Source organism: Hylobates moloch, unplaced genomic scaffold, assembly GCF_009828535.3.
Source record: "Hylobates moloch isolate HMO894 unplaced genomic scaffold, HMol_V3 SCAFFOLD_17, whole genome shotgun sequence".
NCBI lineage: Eukaryota > Metazoa > Chordata > Mammalia > Primates > Hylobatidae > Hylobates > Hylobates moloch.
The window spans coordinates 37,039,152-37,055,491 of NW_026652292.1; the positions used below are offsets into that span (position 1 = coordinate 37,039,152).

The 16,340-nt window shown below is 36.1% G+C and overlaps 1 protein-coding gene across 3 annotated transcripts in view; it reads right to left on the reverse strand.

Annotated features, from left to right (window-relative positions):
• Positions 1–1,319: 1,319 nt before the first annotated feature.
• TTC33 (tetratricopeptide repeat domain 33) overlaps positions 1,320–16,340 on the reverse strand; it is a 42,780-nt gene continuing 27,759 nt past the window's right edge. For all 3 annotated transcript variants that reach the window (XM_032135201.2, XM_058430088.1, XM_058430087.1), the window contains exon 5: positions 1,320–6,302. In XM_032135201.2, coding sequence (XP_031991092.1) covers positions 5,949–6,302 — 354 coding nt within the window. In that variant the 3' untranslated portion in view covers positions 1,320–5,948. The remainder of the gene's footprint in view (positions 6,303–16,340) is intronic.

Genomic DNA, 16,340 nt, shown 5'->3' on the forward strand with positions numbered 1-16,340 from the left:
GGAATACAGCTAACCAGGGATGTGAATGGTCTCTACAGCGAGAATTACAAAACACTGCTCAAAAAAATCAGAGAAGATACAAGCAAATAGAAAAACATCTCATGCTCATGGATAGGAAGAATCAATATCATTAAAATGGCTATACTACCCAAAGCAATTTACAGATTCAGTGCTATTCCTATCAAACTACCAATGACATTCTTCACATAACTAGAAAAAAATATTTTAAAATTTATATGGAACCAAAAAAGAGCCCAAATAGCCAAGGCAATCCTAAGCAAAAAGAACAAAGCTGGAGGAATCACATTACTCGACTTCAAACCATACTATGAGGCTACGGTGACCAAAACAACATAGTGCTGGTACAAAAACAAGAACATAGAACAATGGAACAGAGTAGACAGCCCAGAAATAAGGCCACACATCTGTGAGCATCTGATCTTTGACAAAGCTGATAAAAAGAAGCAATGGGGAAAAGACTTCATATTCTATAAATGGTACTGGGATAACCAGCTAGCCATATGCAGAAGATTGACGCTGGACCCTGTCCTTACACCATATACAAAAATCAACTCAAGAAGTATTAAAGAGTTACTTGTAAAACCCAAAACTATAAAAACCCTGGAAGACAATCTAGGCAATACCATCCTGGACCTAGGAATGGGCAAAGATTTCATGACAAAGACACCAAAAGCAATTCCAACAAAAGCAAAAATTGACAAATGGGATCTAATTAAACTTAAGAGCATCTGCACAGCAAAAGAAACTACCAACAGACAACCCAGAATGGGAGAAAATATTTGCAAATATTATTTTATATATATATATATATATATAAAACAAGCAAGCTGCAGATGGGAAGATAATATACACAATACTTATAGCTCATGAAGTACTTCTATCCAGTAGAAAGGAAAACCCTTACAACTCAATAATAAGATAACTTAAATCAAAAATGGGCAAAATATTTGAACAGGTACTTTCCAAAAAAGATAGAGAAATGTCAGATAAGCCTATGAAAAGATGCTCAACATCATTAGGGACATGCATATTAAAACCACAATGAAATACTACTACATATCCACTAAAGTGGCTAAAATTTAACAGACTGACAATGTCAATCATTGAAAAGGATATGGAGAAACTGAAATTAATTAAATACATTGCTAGCAGAAATCCCAAATGGTACAGATAATTTGGAAAACAGTTTGGCAGTTTCCTTTAAAGTTATGCATAAACTGGTCATGAGACTCAGCAATTCCATCCCTAGGTATTTACATAAGAGAAACGAACACATACGTCCACACACAGAATTGTGATTTATACATATAGCAGCTTTATTCATAATAGATCAAAACTTGAAACAACCTAAATGTCCATCAATAGGTGAACAGCTAAACAAATTGTGGTATATCTCTATACTAGAATATTATTCAGCAATAAAAAGGAACTTATTACTGATATACACAATAACATGGATGAATCTTAACATGGATGGGTTTCAAAAGCATTATGCCTGGCAAAAAAATAAAGTCAAGACACAAAAAGAGTGCATATTATATGGCCTATTTATTTCAAACTCTAGAATTCTGAAGTCAAATCTAACGTATAGCCACAGAAAGCAGATAAGTAATTGACTAGGGATGGCTGTTGAGGTGGAGGGGAACTGACTGCAAAAGGGCTTTAGAGAACTTTTTGGGTGATGGACACACATTATATCAGGATGGTAGTGGTGAAGTGGGTGTTTACATTTGTCAAAACTCTCCCAACTATAACATTAAAATACTTGCATTTTATTATTTCTAAGTTATACTCATTTAAGAAAGTTAATAGAGGTGAACAGAGGATATCCTAACTCATTTCACATTCTTCCCTTCCAATTCAATCTAGAGTCAACAATGTGGTCCGTCACAATTCCAACTCAGCAGACCTTTTAAATATCCTGAACAAATGTTTACCTGTTGCCTTGTAATTAACACTACTCAATTTCAATACAATTTCCATTATTTAAAAAAAATCTAAAATTAGGAAAGAATTCCCACATGTAGTTTTTAATATGTCTCACGCTTACTTCGAAATATAATCTGCACTAGTCCTTGTTAAAGTTTGAGGGAGTCATAAAATAATGTCCCTGTCCTCTCCTGACCTCTGAACCACTTGAGACACAGACAGATGGAGATTCAATATATTAAGTTTATTGCTGAAAAAGGCTAGGTTGGAGCATGTACTTTAAGTCTATGCCAACAATAGCCACCAGATATTGAACTCAGAATTAGACAGACCTGCTTACTAAGGCATGGGCAGTTCTGCACAAGTACAGATCTCCCTTTGCAGAGGCAAAGAACTTACACTGCAAGATTCACAATGTGGCTGGCAAGAGACCACAACATAGGCTCTCTGCAGTTATGACAAATCCACAAAAGGGAAAAAAGAGGCTAGCATGCCCAGTTCTGTATCTTAAACTCCCTCCTTTCCTGGTGAAGTGAGAGGAAGAGATTAGAATTCCTTGGTAAATGGATAGCCTAAGAAGCACTGTGAGAGGAAGCCATCCTCCCCCGCCGCTGCCTTCTCACCAAAGTAGTTCATATATAATGCGTATTAGGGCATGATTCATGTTACACTAGCTTTCGGGCCACACTTCTTCCAAAGTAACCATATTTAATTGCAAGTGACTAAAGTAAATATGACTTTAGGGATAACCTCCTTTATTTCATTTTATTTCTGTTTTATAATTTATATATTTCAATATCTTATTATTGGTAAGAAAAACTTACTTTCTCAGTCCCAAAATTCTTTATTATCAAATACATCAGTTTAATAATAATCTCTAAGGAAGAAAAAAACACATTTAAGATATCCATTGATTTGAAGATAATTATTATGGAACTATGGTTCTTATGTCAACTCACAACTCATTTAGATATTAATACATGTATCATGAAATCATAGCTCAGAATGGCTGGTCCAGTGAAACAAGCTTTTGAATCATTATGTAATTTTCAAACAACTAAAAGGGCTATACTGATCAGTTATAATCATAAAAATTCTAGCTGAGACAGAGCTTTTAAAAAATCTTTATAGTTTTACCATACGGTATCAATTCAAAAGATTGTCATACTGAAACCACTGCCATAAAATTTTGTATGTTGCAGTAGACCTGGCTCCTGTGATCTATAACTTGGATGGCTTTTCAATATTTATGTAGTGTCTGTTAATATATTTAAGATAAATACTCTATAACCAAACAGCCTGTTTTCTAGAGAATGATATATGATTCTTGTGTTATCAGGCATGGTCTGGATGTCTAGACACTCTGACTAACGAGTGTCTATGCCATACAATTCTCAAACAAGAATAATGTAAATTATAGTCAATATAACTTGAACAGTAAACAGTGTTATTTCAGAAAGTATATTAAACATCTATATCACTATCATGAACATCAATTATTTCTCTTCACATTCATAAAGATTTATTAAAATTAACAAGCTTAGTCAATGTTTGTGTATCAGCATTCACATCCTTGTAAAATAATGGGTGCATTTTTCTCTTCATGCATAGAAGGGTATGAGCTAAAATAAGCATTTTGGAGGGCCTGCAGAAATGAGCTGCCTTCCTTCTCCATAACTTACTGTTTCTTTTTCTCCTCTATCTTATGTCTAAACTATTTTATGTCTTATATCTGGGTAAGAAAGAGACTAACTTGGCCTACCATGCCAACATAGAGGAAACACTAGGTTCTTCTAACAGGGCCTAGTGGCCACATGCATTCCATCCTGAGTCTTGCCTCTTTGGGGCTTGAGCTATAGACCCTGTCAAGAAAAATCCCACATCTCTCCTATAATACTGGAAGCAGAGACTTCTTATTTTCAGATAAGGAAAGGATTACAAAAACGTTCTCCTTTTTTAAAATCCGAGGAAATTGAGGTTAAATATCTCCAAACTAACTCAAGTTCTTCATAGAAATAGCTAGCATTTACTGAAATAGCTAGCATTACTTCATGTGTGAGGCACCATGCAAGGTACTTTAAATATATTATGTTCATATAAGAAAGACATTAAGTAGATCAATCTAATTTTTCAAAAGCTAACAATACAAAATAATAGGAAAATCTTCAAAATGCAGAAAAAAAACTATTTATTCACAAATTACACAATAAACAAACATCCATTACTCAAAACAATATACCAAATGTTGAGTACTCACTTCTCTAGATACCTATTTACGTTTTGAGACTGTTCTTTATTAAACAAAATAAAATAATTAACATATTTTTTGGAGCACTCTGAAACTAACCTCTCTAACCAGAGCTAATTTTCTGATGATGTAACTTAAGGAAAGAATATTCTTTTCAAGGCAAGTGCTAATTTCTCCAACTCTGAAAAGAGATATGCATTCCAATAAAACAAAAGTTTTAAAAACCAAAATGTAGATCATTACTTATATGCTCCAACAGTAGTAAGATCTTTAACATAAAGTGGGCTACTTTCATCTCTAACAAAGATAAAATTAATACACCAATAGTATCTTCCTGAGTGTCAGAAGTAACAGAACCCAACAGTTCTATATTATTATACTACAATATATAGTATAAAAATAATAGTTCAGATTAGCAATGACAGTATTGGTTTGTGAATGTGACTGTGGACTTTCAATAAAATATTTTTTAATATAGCCTTTTCATACTCATGAGATTGTACTATAAATCACATTCCATTTTCTATGTATTTTATGCTTAAGTTATTTATTCATTGGCACTCTAATAACAGCCCTACTTTTTTATTTTTAGAAAGATATAATTAGCTGGCCGGGCGCGGTGGCTCACGCCTGTAATCCCAGCTCTCAGGGAGGCAAGAGGCGGGAGGATAGCTTGAGCCCAGGAGTTCGAGACCTGCCTGGGCAATATAGCGAGACCCCGTTCTCCCGAAAAAGAAAAAAAAAAAAAAAAAAAGACAGAAAGATATAATTAGCTATTTAAAATTGTAATTATTTTTCATTTCACTGAGTAGTTTCAAAAAAAGTTATCTAGAAAAGTAATTCCCCGTCATCACACGGAAAGATACAAGCAAGAAGTAAGTCATTTCCAGGGTTTTTAAAGCTTTGTAAAATAGAGAAAAGAAAGTATTGGTTTTGACTGGGATAATATAGCAGTACAATTGTCATTAACCTATCTGCAAAAGCCATTCACTTAAAAATGCATATTTTAAAAATGACTCATTTGTGGTAAGGATTACTTACTGTAACAATTAAAAAATAAAACCATCATTCTCATATTTATCAATACTTCACACTTTTACCAAATACTGAAGGAGACAACTATCATTGTTAAAACTTCAAAGTCAAAACAGAAATACAAATCAGAATTAAGAGAAACTTCAGAAAATGTTCAGAATGTACACATTTGCGTGCATTTTCAGCCAAATTTTCGAAGATTCCACATATAACCAAATGACAACTTTGAATCAAAATGAATGTCAAAAATATTCAAGCTTTCTGACAGACTTACTCTAATGAAGCAAGAAAAAGACAGCAAATAATAAGCGCAGTCTATTTCTCAGAGGGAGGGAAATCACACACTTCCTTTGTCATAAAACAAAAGTTGAGACAGCATTTCAGTAACATTGATCAAATTATTCACTATTCAGGAATACACTTTTCAAGTTTTGTCTTTAAAATGTATTCATTTACATATCAGATTAAACTAAGTTTATTAATCAAAGACCATTTTACTCAGAATTTTAACCTTGAGAAATATGAATCATAACTTATCAAAGCATATTCCAAACACTATACAATAATCCTGCCATTTTAGTTTGTATATGCCTCATCTGAAAAACATATTTTACAACCAGGAGTTCTCCTATCTATCTCCAGAGTAAATGTCTCTATGTCAAAACTTCAAGAAGCAATCAAAAAGACAGATTCAAATAATCCTATGCATACTGCTTCATCGTGCTTTTATAAAAACAGAGCCATCTGGTGGCGTAGCACCATCCTCCTTTTCAGTTACGGTCTCTACGGCCCCAGAAGCAGACACAATAACCATTGTTTTATTTGCTGAAACTGTCTTCTCTTTCTCAGCAATAGCCGCACAAACAGCAACAATCTCATCACTTTCAAAGTCATAGTCTGGAATTGACTTTGGTGAAAAGTGTGTTACTTCAGCTGGTGCTTCACTTTTTTTAATCCTCTGTGCTACCTTCTGCTGCTCCTGGAGCGTTCTTGCCCAAGAGAGGTCTTCTTTCCATATTTCAGGGTTCATTGGATAGATGTGAAGGGCTACTTGAAAACTTCGAATTGCCTAGAAAATAAGGGCAGAGTTTTTTGTTTTGTTTTTAAAAATTAGTATGTTTAATTATATATATATATATATATATATATACTGTACACATACACATCCTAATGCATTATTTTAATGTACTAGAACATAAAAGATGGAAGCTACGGTGTTGCCCTAAACACTGGGCAAAAAAATTACAGAAGTGTGAAAGAAAGTGACTGACAACATGCTTATGGACTAAAAGCCATTAAAATGGGAGTACTCATAATAGGACTAAAGATAAGGCAAATCTATTCTCAGCTTCAGTAGACCAGTAAGTATGTACATTTGGGGATTTCCTGGGCTAACCCACAATCACAATCACAAAGGTACTTCAAAGTGGCTATCTTTGAAGTTAACAGTTTAGATCCTAACAATGTTAACATTTATTGACTGTTTACTACAGTATATTAAACATGTATTGGGACGGGCACGGTGGCTCACAACTGTAATCCCAGCATTTTGGGAGGCCGAGGTGGGTGGATCACCTGAGGTCAGGAGTTCAAGACCAGCCTGGCCAACACAGTGAAACCTTGTCTCTACTAAAAATACAAAAATTAGCCAGGCATGATGGCGGGTGCCTGTAATCCCAGCTACCCAGGAGGCTGAGGCAGGAGAATCACTTGAACCCGGGAAACAGAGGTTGCAGTGAGCTGAGATCACGCCATTGCACTCCAGCCTGGGCAAAAAGAGCAAAACTCCGTCTCAAAAAAAAAAGAAGATTTACATGTGTTAACTCATCTATCCTCACAATAATCATATGAAGTAGGTATGGTTATTGTTTTCAGTACTATTTTAGAGAAGCACAAAAATAGTAGAAACCAAAGGTATCAGCTAGGAAGTGGCAGAGCTGGGATGCAAATTCAGGCAGTCTGGCTTCAGAGTCCATTCTCTTATTCATTATATTATACTGCTTAGTCACAAGAACTCCACTATAGTCTGGATAAAGGTCAACCTCAGCACTACTGACATATTTGGCTGAGTAATTCTTTATTTTGGAAGGGCTGTCCTCTATAATGTAGAATATTCAGCAACGTCCCTGACCTACATTCACTAAATCCAATACAGCTTCCTTTCCTAGTTGTGATAAACAAAAATGTCTCTAGACATGGCAAATGTTCCCTGGGGGTAAAACTGCCCTCCAGGTGAGAACCATTGGTCTAAATCTATTATATGTTGTTTTCTCTGAGTATACTTACTCCCTGGATAGAAGATTCTCATGCAAACAGATTAGTTTTAAGATTGCACTTAATCGGCTGGGCACTGTGGCTCACGCCTGTAATCCCAGCACTCTGGGAGGCCAAGGTAGGCGGATCACCTGAGGTCAGAAGTTCAAGACCCACCTGGCCATGATGAAACCCCATCTCTACTAAAAATACAAAAAATTAGCCGGGCGTGGTGGTGCACACCTGTAATCCCAGCTACTCGTGAGGCTGAGGCAGGAGAATCGCTTGAACTCGGGAGGCGCAGGTTGTAGTGAGCCGAGATCGCACAATTATGCTCCAGCCTGGGCAACAAGAGCGAAACTCCGTCTCAAAAAAAAAGAAAAGATTGCACATAATCTACAGATTTACAATCTAATAGGCCCTTTAGAGAAGTCATAAAGAAGATAGATACATGATGGCTCACAACTGTAAATCCAACTCTTTGGGAGGCCAAGGCAAAAGCATGGATCACTCGAGACCAGGAGTTCAATGACAAAACCCCGTCTCTACTAAAGATACAAAAAAAATTAGCTGGGCATGGTGGTGGTGCCTGTAATCCTAGCTACTTAGGAGGCTGAGGCAGGAAAATTGCTTGAACCCCGGAGGCAGAGGTTACAGTGAGCCAAGATGGTGCCACTGCACTGCAGCCTGGATGAGAGAGCAAGATTCCGTCTCAAAAAAAATAAAAATAAAAAAAAAATACACAGAGATAGGTATATATAGGTATATAAAGCAGTATTTGGCCGGGCGTGGTAGCTCACACCTGTAATCCCAGCACTCTGGCAGGCAGAGATGGGCAGATTACGAGGTCAGGAGTTCAAGACCAGCCTGGCCAAAATGGTGAAACCCCGTCTCTACTAAAAAATACAAAAATTAGCTAGGCATGGTGGCGCCCTCCACGTGGTGGCTACTCGGGGGTGCTGAGGCAGGAGAATTGCTTGAACCCAGGAGCCAGAGGTTGCAGTGAGCCGAGATTGCACCACTGCACTTCAGCCTGGGTGACAGAGCAAGACTCCGTCTTGAAAAAAAAAAAAAAAAATTAGCTGGGTGTGGTGGTGTATGCCTGTAATCCCAGCTAATTTGGAGGCTGAGGCAGGAGAGTCACTTGAACCCAGGAAGCAGAGGTTGCAGTGAGCCGAGATGGTACCACTGCACTCCAGCCTGAGCGACAGGGCGAGACTGTCTCAAAAAAAGTAAATAAATAAAAATTAAAAATTAAGGTACCATGGGAATTGTGCTTTATGTGTTCTTAATATTCTAATAAAAATCCTCCTATATAGAAGTGTTAAAAAATAAATACCTCTTCATGGCATAAAGCTAATGCCTTAGGAAACATTAAAAGGTATTTTATTCATATTTACTAAAATTTTAAAACAGCAATAAAGCTCACCCATTTAAAACATACAATTCAATATTCACAGTTACATAGCTATTACCCATAATCAATTCTAGAACATCTTTATCACCCCCAAAGAAAATTCCATATCTACTGGCAGTTACTCCTCATTTCTCCCCAAAACCCCAGCTCTAGGCAAGCATTAATTTACTTGCTATTGCTATATTTCTGTCTATTCTGTATATTTCATATAAATGAAATCATACAGCCTTTTATGTCTGGTTTCTTTCACTTCACATATTGTTTTTAAAGTTCATCCATGTTGTAACAGGCATCATTTCTTTTTAATGCTGAATAATATTTCATTGTATGGATATACCACATTTTGTTTATCTGTTCGTCAGTTGATGGCATTTCAGTTGTTTCCACTTCTTGGCCATTTTAAATGCTGCTGCTATGAACGTTTATGTAAATGTTTTTATGTGGACATATGTCTTCATTTCTCTTGGGTATAAAGAGTGGAACTGTTTTGTCATATAGTAACTATATGCTTCATTTTTTTGAGGAGCTGCCAGACTGTTTTCCAAAATGGCTATAACATTTTACATTCCCACCAGCAATGTACGAGGACTCCAATTTCTCCACACCCTCACCAACACTTCATATTGTCCATCTTTTTTATGATAGTGAATGTGAAGTAGTATCTCAATGTAGTTTTGATGTTCATTTCCTTGACAAGTAACATTGTTGAGCATCTTTCATGTGCTCATTAGCTGTGTGTGTATCTTCTTTGGAAAAATATCTTTTCAAATCCTTTGCCTATTTTTAAATTACAATATTTGTCTTTTTGTTATTGAGTTGTAAGAGTTTTTTACAGAGTCTACATACTAGACCTTTATCAGATATATGATTTACAAATATTTTCTTCCATTCTGTGAATTGCCTTTTCACTTTCTTGACAGTAACTTTTGAAGCACAAAAGTGTTTAATTTGAAGTCCAATTTTTATCTACTTTTTTGTTGCTTGTGCTTCCAATATCATACCTAAAAAATCCAAGGTTACAAAGATTTACACCTATGTTCTCTCCTAAGAGTTTTATAATACTTTTAGTTCTTATGTTTAGGTCTTTGTTTGCTTTTGAGTTAATTTTTACATAAAATGTGAAGTAAGAGTCCATCATTCATTTGCATGTGGATATCCAACTGTCTCAGCACCATTTGCTGAAGACTATTCCTTCCCCCATTAAATTGTCTTGACACCCTTGTCCAATTAACTGTAAAAATGTAGGCTTATTTCTGTACTTTCAGTTCTATCCCACTGATCTATATGTCTACATTATGCCTATCTAAGTACTATACTGTCTTGATTACTAATGCTTCCATATTTACTAAATTTAAATATACATATGTATTTAAAGTAAATCCAAAGAGCTGCAATTACATTTTTAAATTTAAGATAGTTTAAAATCTCCCAAGGGCACTCCTCTTCAAAGAACTTCACAAACCAAAATGGCAGAGGAGTAGCATCAGTAAGATGGCAGAGTGGGAAGCCCTGGACCCTCCTTCATCCAACAAATACACCAATTCAGCAACAATTCACAAACAAAATTCCTTTGTGAGAAATCCAGAAACTAATTGAAAGGCTCCTGCACCCTAGATGAATAAGAATCCATGCTCATCAAAGCCAGAAGGGAGATTCAGGACACCCTCTCACCGGAATCCTACTCCCAGCACAGCTCCATAAGATTGGGAAGAACCCTGCAGCTCCGAGCTACCCTCAAGGGAAAGAATGAGTTGGTCTGAGTGTCCAATGCCCCAACTTCTACGGTGGCTACCAAAAGTACTGGTTTCTGTCTTGCCTGTTTTTTGGACCACTGTTAAAACAAGTCCTATATAATCTAACCACCCACAGGAGACCAGAGATAATGGAGGTTTGGAAGAGTGGTCACCGTATCTGTTTCCCCAGCTTGGCATAGACTGAGCAAAGAAAATTCCCGGCTCCCAGATTTTGCCTAGGGAGGAAAAGAATTGGTCCACACTGTGTCTAATGCCCTAGTTTTTATGGGGACTACCAAAAGGACTGGCTTCTCTTACCTGTAGTGGAGTACTGATGGGATTTGGCAAAATCCAGCTGCCTGGGGGCTAGCAAGAACAGAGAGGGATATTTGGGTTGGAAGTTGCTATCACCCCTTCCCTGAGCTGGGCACAAAGTAAATGGACAAAATCAATTTTAGAAGTAAGAACAAAACTAGGGGCATCACACTCATGAATTTCAAAATATATTACAAACTGACAGCAAACAAAACAATACAATTCTGGCATAAAGTCAGATATATAGACCAATGGAACAGAATAGACAGCCTACAAATAAATCCACACATAACACGGTCAGCTGATCTTTAACAAGGGCATCAAGTATACATAATGAGGAAAGTCTAGTTTCTTCGACAAATGATGCTGGGAAAACCGGATATCCACATGCAAAAGAATGAAAATGGATCCTCATCTTACACCATAAACAAAAGTCAACTCCAAATGCATTAAAGACTTAAATGTAAGACCTGAAGCTATAAGACTCCTACAAAAAAAAAAAAAAAAAAAAAAAAAACAGGGAAAACCTTCATGACATTGGTCTTAAAAATGATTTCCTGAATATAACACCAAAAACATAGGCAACAAAATCAAAAATAGGCAAGTGAGATTACATCAAATTAAAAGGCTTCTGCACAACAAAGGAAACAACCACCAGAGTAAAAGCAAAGCTATGGAATGGGAGAAAATATTTGAAAATCATATCTAAGGGTTTAACTTTCAAATATATAAGAAATAACTCAATAGCCAAAAAACCTAGTAACCTGATCTAAAAATGGGCAAAACACTTGAATAGACATTTCTCTAAATGGCTAACAGGTATATGAAAAGATGCTCAATATCACTAATCAGGGAAATGCAAATCAAAACCACCATGAAATATCACCTCACATCTGTTAAAATGGGTATTATCACACACACATACACAAAAAAAGGTGGCCAGGTGCAGTGGCTCACACCTATAATCCCAGCACTGTGGGAGGCCACGGTGGGCAGATCACCTGAGACCAGGAGTTCAAGACCAGCCTGGCCAACATGGCAAAACCCTGTCTCTACTAAAAATACAAAAATTAGCCAGGCATGGTGATGGGCGCCTGTAATCCCAGCTACTCAGGAGGCTAAGGCAGGAGAATCACTTGAACCTGGGAGGCAGAGGTTACAGTGAGCCGAGATCACACCACTGCACTCCAGCCTGGGTGACAGAGCAAGATTCCCTCTCAAAAAAAAAAAAAGGCAAGATGTGTCAGTGAGGTTATGGAGAAACTGGAACCCTTGTACATTGTTAGTAAAAACGCAAAATGGTGTAGCCATTATGGAGTTTCTTCAAAAAATTAAAATTAGAACTACCATGTAATAAAGCTATCTCATTTCTGGATATTTACCCAAAAGAATCAAGATCTCAAAGAGATATTAGCACTCCCAGGTTCATTGCAGCACTATTCACAATAGCCAATAATGTAGAAACAACCTAAATGTCCATCAAAGGAAGAATGGATAAAGCAAATGGTATACACATAAAACGAAATATTATTCAGCTTCAAAAAAGAAGCAAATTCTACAATACGCAACATGGATGGGACCTTGAGGACATTATGCTAAGTGAAAGAAGCCAGTCACAGAAGGCAAATTCTGCATAATTCCACTTATATGATATCTCTAAAACAGGCAAATTCATAAACTGAAAAAGTAAAATTGTGAAGCAAGGTGCAGTGGCTCATGCCTGTAATTCCGGAACTTTGGGAGGCTGAGGCAGGTAGATCATGAGGTCAGGAGTTCAAGAGCAGCCTGGCCAACATGGTGAAACCCTGTCTCTACTAAAATTACAAAAATTAGCCAGACACGGTGGCACACGCCTATAGTCCCAGCTACTTGGGAGGCTGAGGAAGGAGAATGGCTTGAACCTGGGAGGTGGAGGTTGGAGTGAGCCGAGATCACACCACTGCACTCCAGCCTGGGGAACAGAGCGAGACTCCATCTCAAAAAAAAAAAAAAAAAAAAAAACCAGAACAATAATAAAGCTCATAAACAAACTTTATTTTTCAATAAAAAAACTCCTCAATTCTTGTCAACATACAACATTTATAAAGGCTATAAGTCAAGAATTTGTATCATTCAATTATAAAAAAGATAATGCAGCTTGACTCAAACAATATCTACAGTAATTAACTAAACTAAAAATTTACAAATGAATTTTTTTTTTTTTTTTTTTTTTTTTTTGAGATGGAGTCTCACTCACCCATGCTGGAGTGCAGTGGTGCGATCTCAGCTTACTGCAACCTCCACCTCCCAGGTTCAAGATATTCTCCTGCCTCCTAAGTAGCTGGAACTACAGGCACACACCACCATGCCCGGCTAATTTTTGTATTTTTAGTAGAGACGAGGTTTCACCATGTTGGCCAGGCTGGTTTCAAAACTCCTGACCTCAGGTGATCAACCCACCTCGGCCTCCCAACATGCTGGGACTACAGGCATGAGCCACCGTGCCCAGACAAATTTTTTTTTTTTTTTTTTGTAAATATAGGATCTTCCTATGTTACCCAGCTTGGTCCAAACTCCTGGCCTCAAGCAATCCTTCTGCCTCAGCCTCCCAAAGTGCTGAGATTATACATGTGAGCCAGGATGCCCAGCCCCTCAACTGAAATTTTAAAAACTCTCAATCATCTTCCTCTTGTCTGGAAATTATCACTTGTTCATCCCATTACTACCATTACAAAAGTGAAACAATAAAAAGAATCAAATGACGCAGCTGAAATTTCTAATTAAAGATTCGCTCCTGCAAAATATTAAAACCAATGGCTAAAATGAGACTTGGAAAACAGAGAAAACATTAGTAAACAAAATTAGTATTTATTACACATTGGCATGAAGAAAAGCAAAAGCTGGCAATGAATTACACAGAGCCTGAACGAGGGAAGCCACAAAGCTAGTCCCAGCACTGAAGGCTGAGAACCCTGGAAAGCCAACAGAAGAATCCTTCCTGATACTGTTATCTCCTGGTATTCATTACCTTCCCAATCTCCTTCCCTCTCTACCTTCTTCTTCAGGATAAATCCCTTATGTATTCCTTTCTCACCATCCCCATTCCCTCATACAGAATTTTTAACTCCCAGAACCATTCTCTTCAGCTTTCTTATTCTCTCATCCTTCCGCTTCTTAAAATCTCATTCTCATATTTTATATATATATATACACACACATATGTATATATATAAAATGTATACCATATACATATATATATAATGTATACCATATACATATATATAATGTATACCATATACATATATATAATGTATACCATATACATATATATATCTCCTATAAACATTTTCCAATGTTCACATTCAACTCTTACAAAGTTTAAATAATTATTCATAGAGATATACCCAACTACTGACTTTTAATTTACTGCCTGTGCTATTTACATATGTAATTTCCTATGGTTTTAGTCCATTATGTATATCTAGTAAGAATTGTTAGATGTTAAAAATTCTAGCTTGCTTTCAATATATTTTACATAGTGTCCCTTCATTATGACATTTTGAGTCGTCTTTTTTTTACCATTCTAGTCTTTTAAGAGAACAGCTTAAATCTACATAAAAACAGAGAAGATTCCTAAAAATTACACTTAAATGGCAAAAAAAAATACTTTCAATTCTTCTAAGAATTTCACAGTATTAATGGATAGAGCCATATCAACAGAAAAAAAAAGTTGAACTGGTACTCTTATTCAAAAAAATTTAAATATTAAATTATTTTTATTGGATGATTCAAAGTATCTCTGTCTCACCTGCAGCATATTTTCTTTCTTTATAAAGGACAATCTTTACTAAATGTTATGTCCTAGAGATTTGTTCCATTACCACAGACACTATAAGCAAAAGAGATAATGATTTATAAATTTTTAATAAGGGAGGCAAGGAAAAAGTATTACATGATAGGGTTTTCTACCCCTGTTAATCTGTTAGAAAACTAAATTCTTTGAACTCTTTTTTACAACTCTGGTATGATTTAAGTCCTCACGTAAAAAGAGAGAAGTTGACAATGCTAAATGGCAAGAAAAAAAACAGTACTTTGTTAAAATGGTTTCTATCACTGTGAATCTCATTTAGATTATCATTAACTTACTTTAATCAAATCAATTATTTTCTCATAGAAATTCCTTACTATTTCTGAGAATTTGACAAACACCTTTTTTGGTAAGTAGAAATAATGATACATTTATAAGAACGCCAGAAAAAAATCTAAGTCATCCACAATTTACTAAAACCACTGTTAGTAAGTTTAAATTTTGAATTCATCAGTAATTTTAGTCTTGCAAGAAACTTTTAAAATTCGTTTTATTTTGAACTGTAAAAAATAAAACCATTTTTAAAATCTTAATTTACTTAATAACAAGGAGGAAATGTGGCACTGTATATTAGATTTACAAACACTTGTTAGAAGTTAAATTTCGTTAGCTATCAGGTGTATATAGCCCTGCCAAAAGAAAAACAACAGGACAGCTGTCACAGCTAATTCTTACCTAGATAGCCTCTGCTACTAACAAGGTATAGTCCAGACAAGTTGAGAGATGCATTAGGTACCAGTTTATGGTAAACATTACACAATGAGTATTTCATTTGCACACATTTCTACTCTTCCTCTTTATCCCCTCAATAAGCCTAACAACTTTTCAGTCTAAATGTTCATCACCATTACTCTCCCAAATTCTACTGTCTTCCTTCCCCTATATAATCTATTAGCGGTTTTGTCTCCACAGTGATACTAATACCACTTTATAATGTGGTAAATTTAATCATCCAAAGAACTAAGCCAAAAAGTTGCCTATTGTGTATTTAAATAAGGTTTACCAAATGCCAATGTTTTATGTTAAATTTTTTTTAATATCCATAACGTCAAGTAACTGAAAAATATTCTGATCATGATATAATTAGTGTCTATAATAAAAAAGATGTTCAGTAATACCTCTGAACTCTGCTTATGGATTAATACCTTTAAGAAGTAATTTGCTAATTATTTTTTGTGTACATTGATAAATGGCTATTCACTTTTGGGTTCAGTTAATCAAAAATATGTCAAAATAGACTGGGCATGTTGGCTCACCTGTAATCCCAGCACTTTGGGAGGCCGAGGCTGGAGGATCATTTGAGGTCAAGAGTTCAAGACCAGCCTGACTAACATGGTGGGTGACACCCCGTCTCTACTAAAAATACAAAAACATTAGCCAAGCATGGTGGCACATGCCTATAGTCCCAGCTACTCAGAAGGCTGAGGCAGGAGAATCGCTTGAACCCCGGAGGCGGAGGTTGCCGTGAGCTGAGATTGCACCACTGCACTGTACCCTGGGTGACATCAAGATTCCATCTCAAAAAAAAAAAAAAAAGTCAAA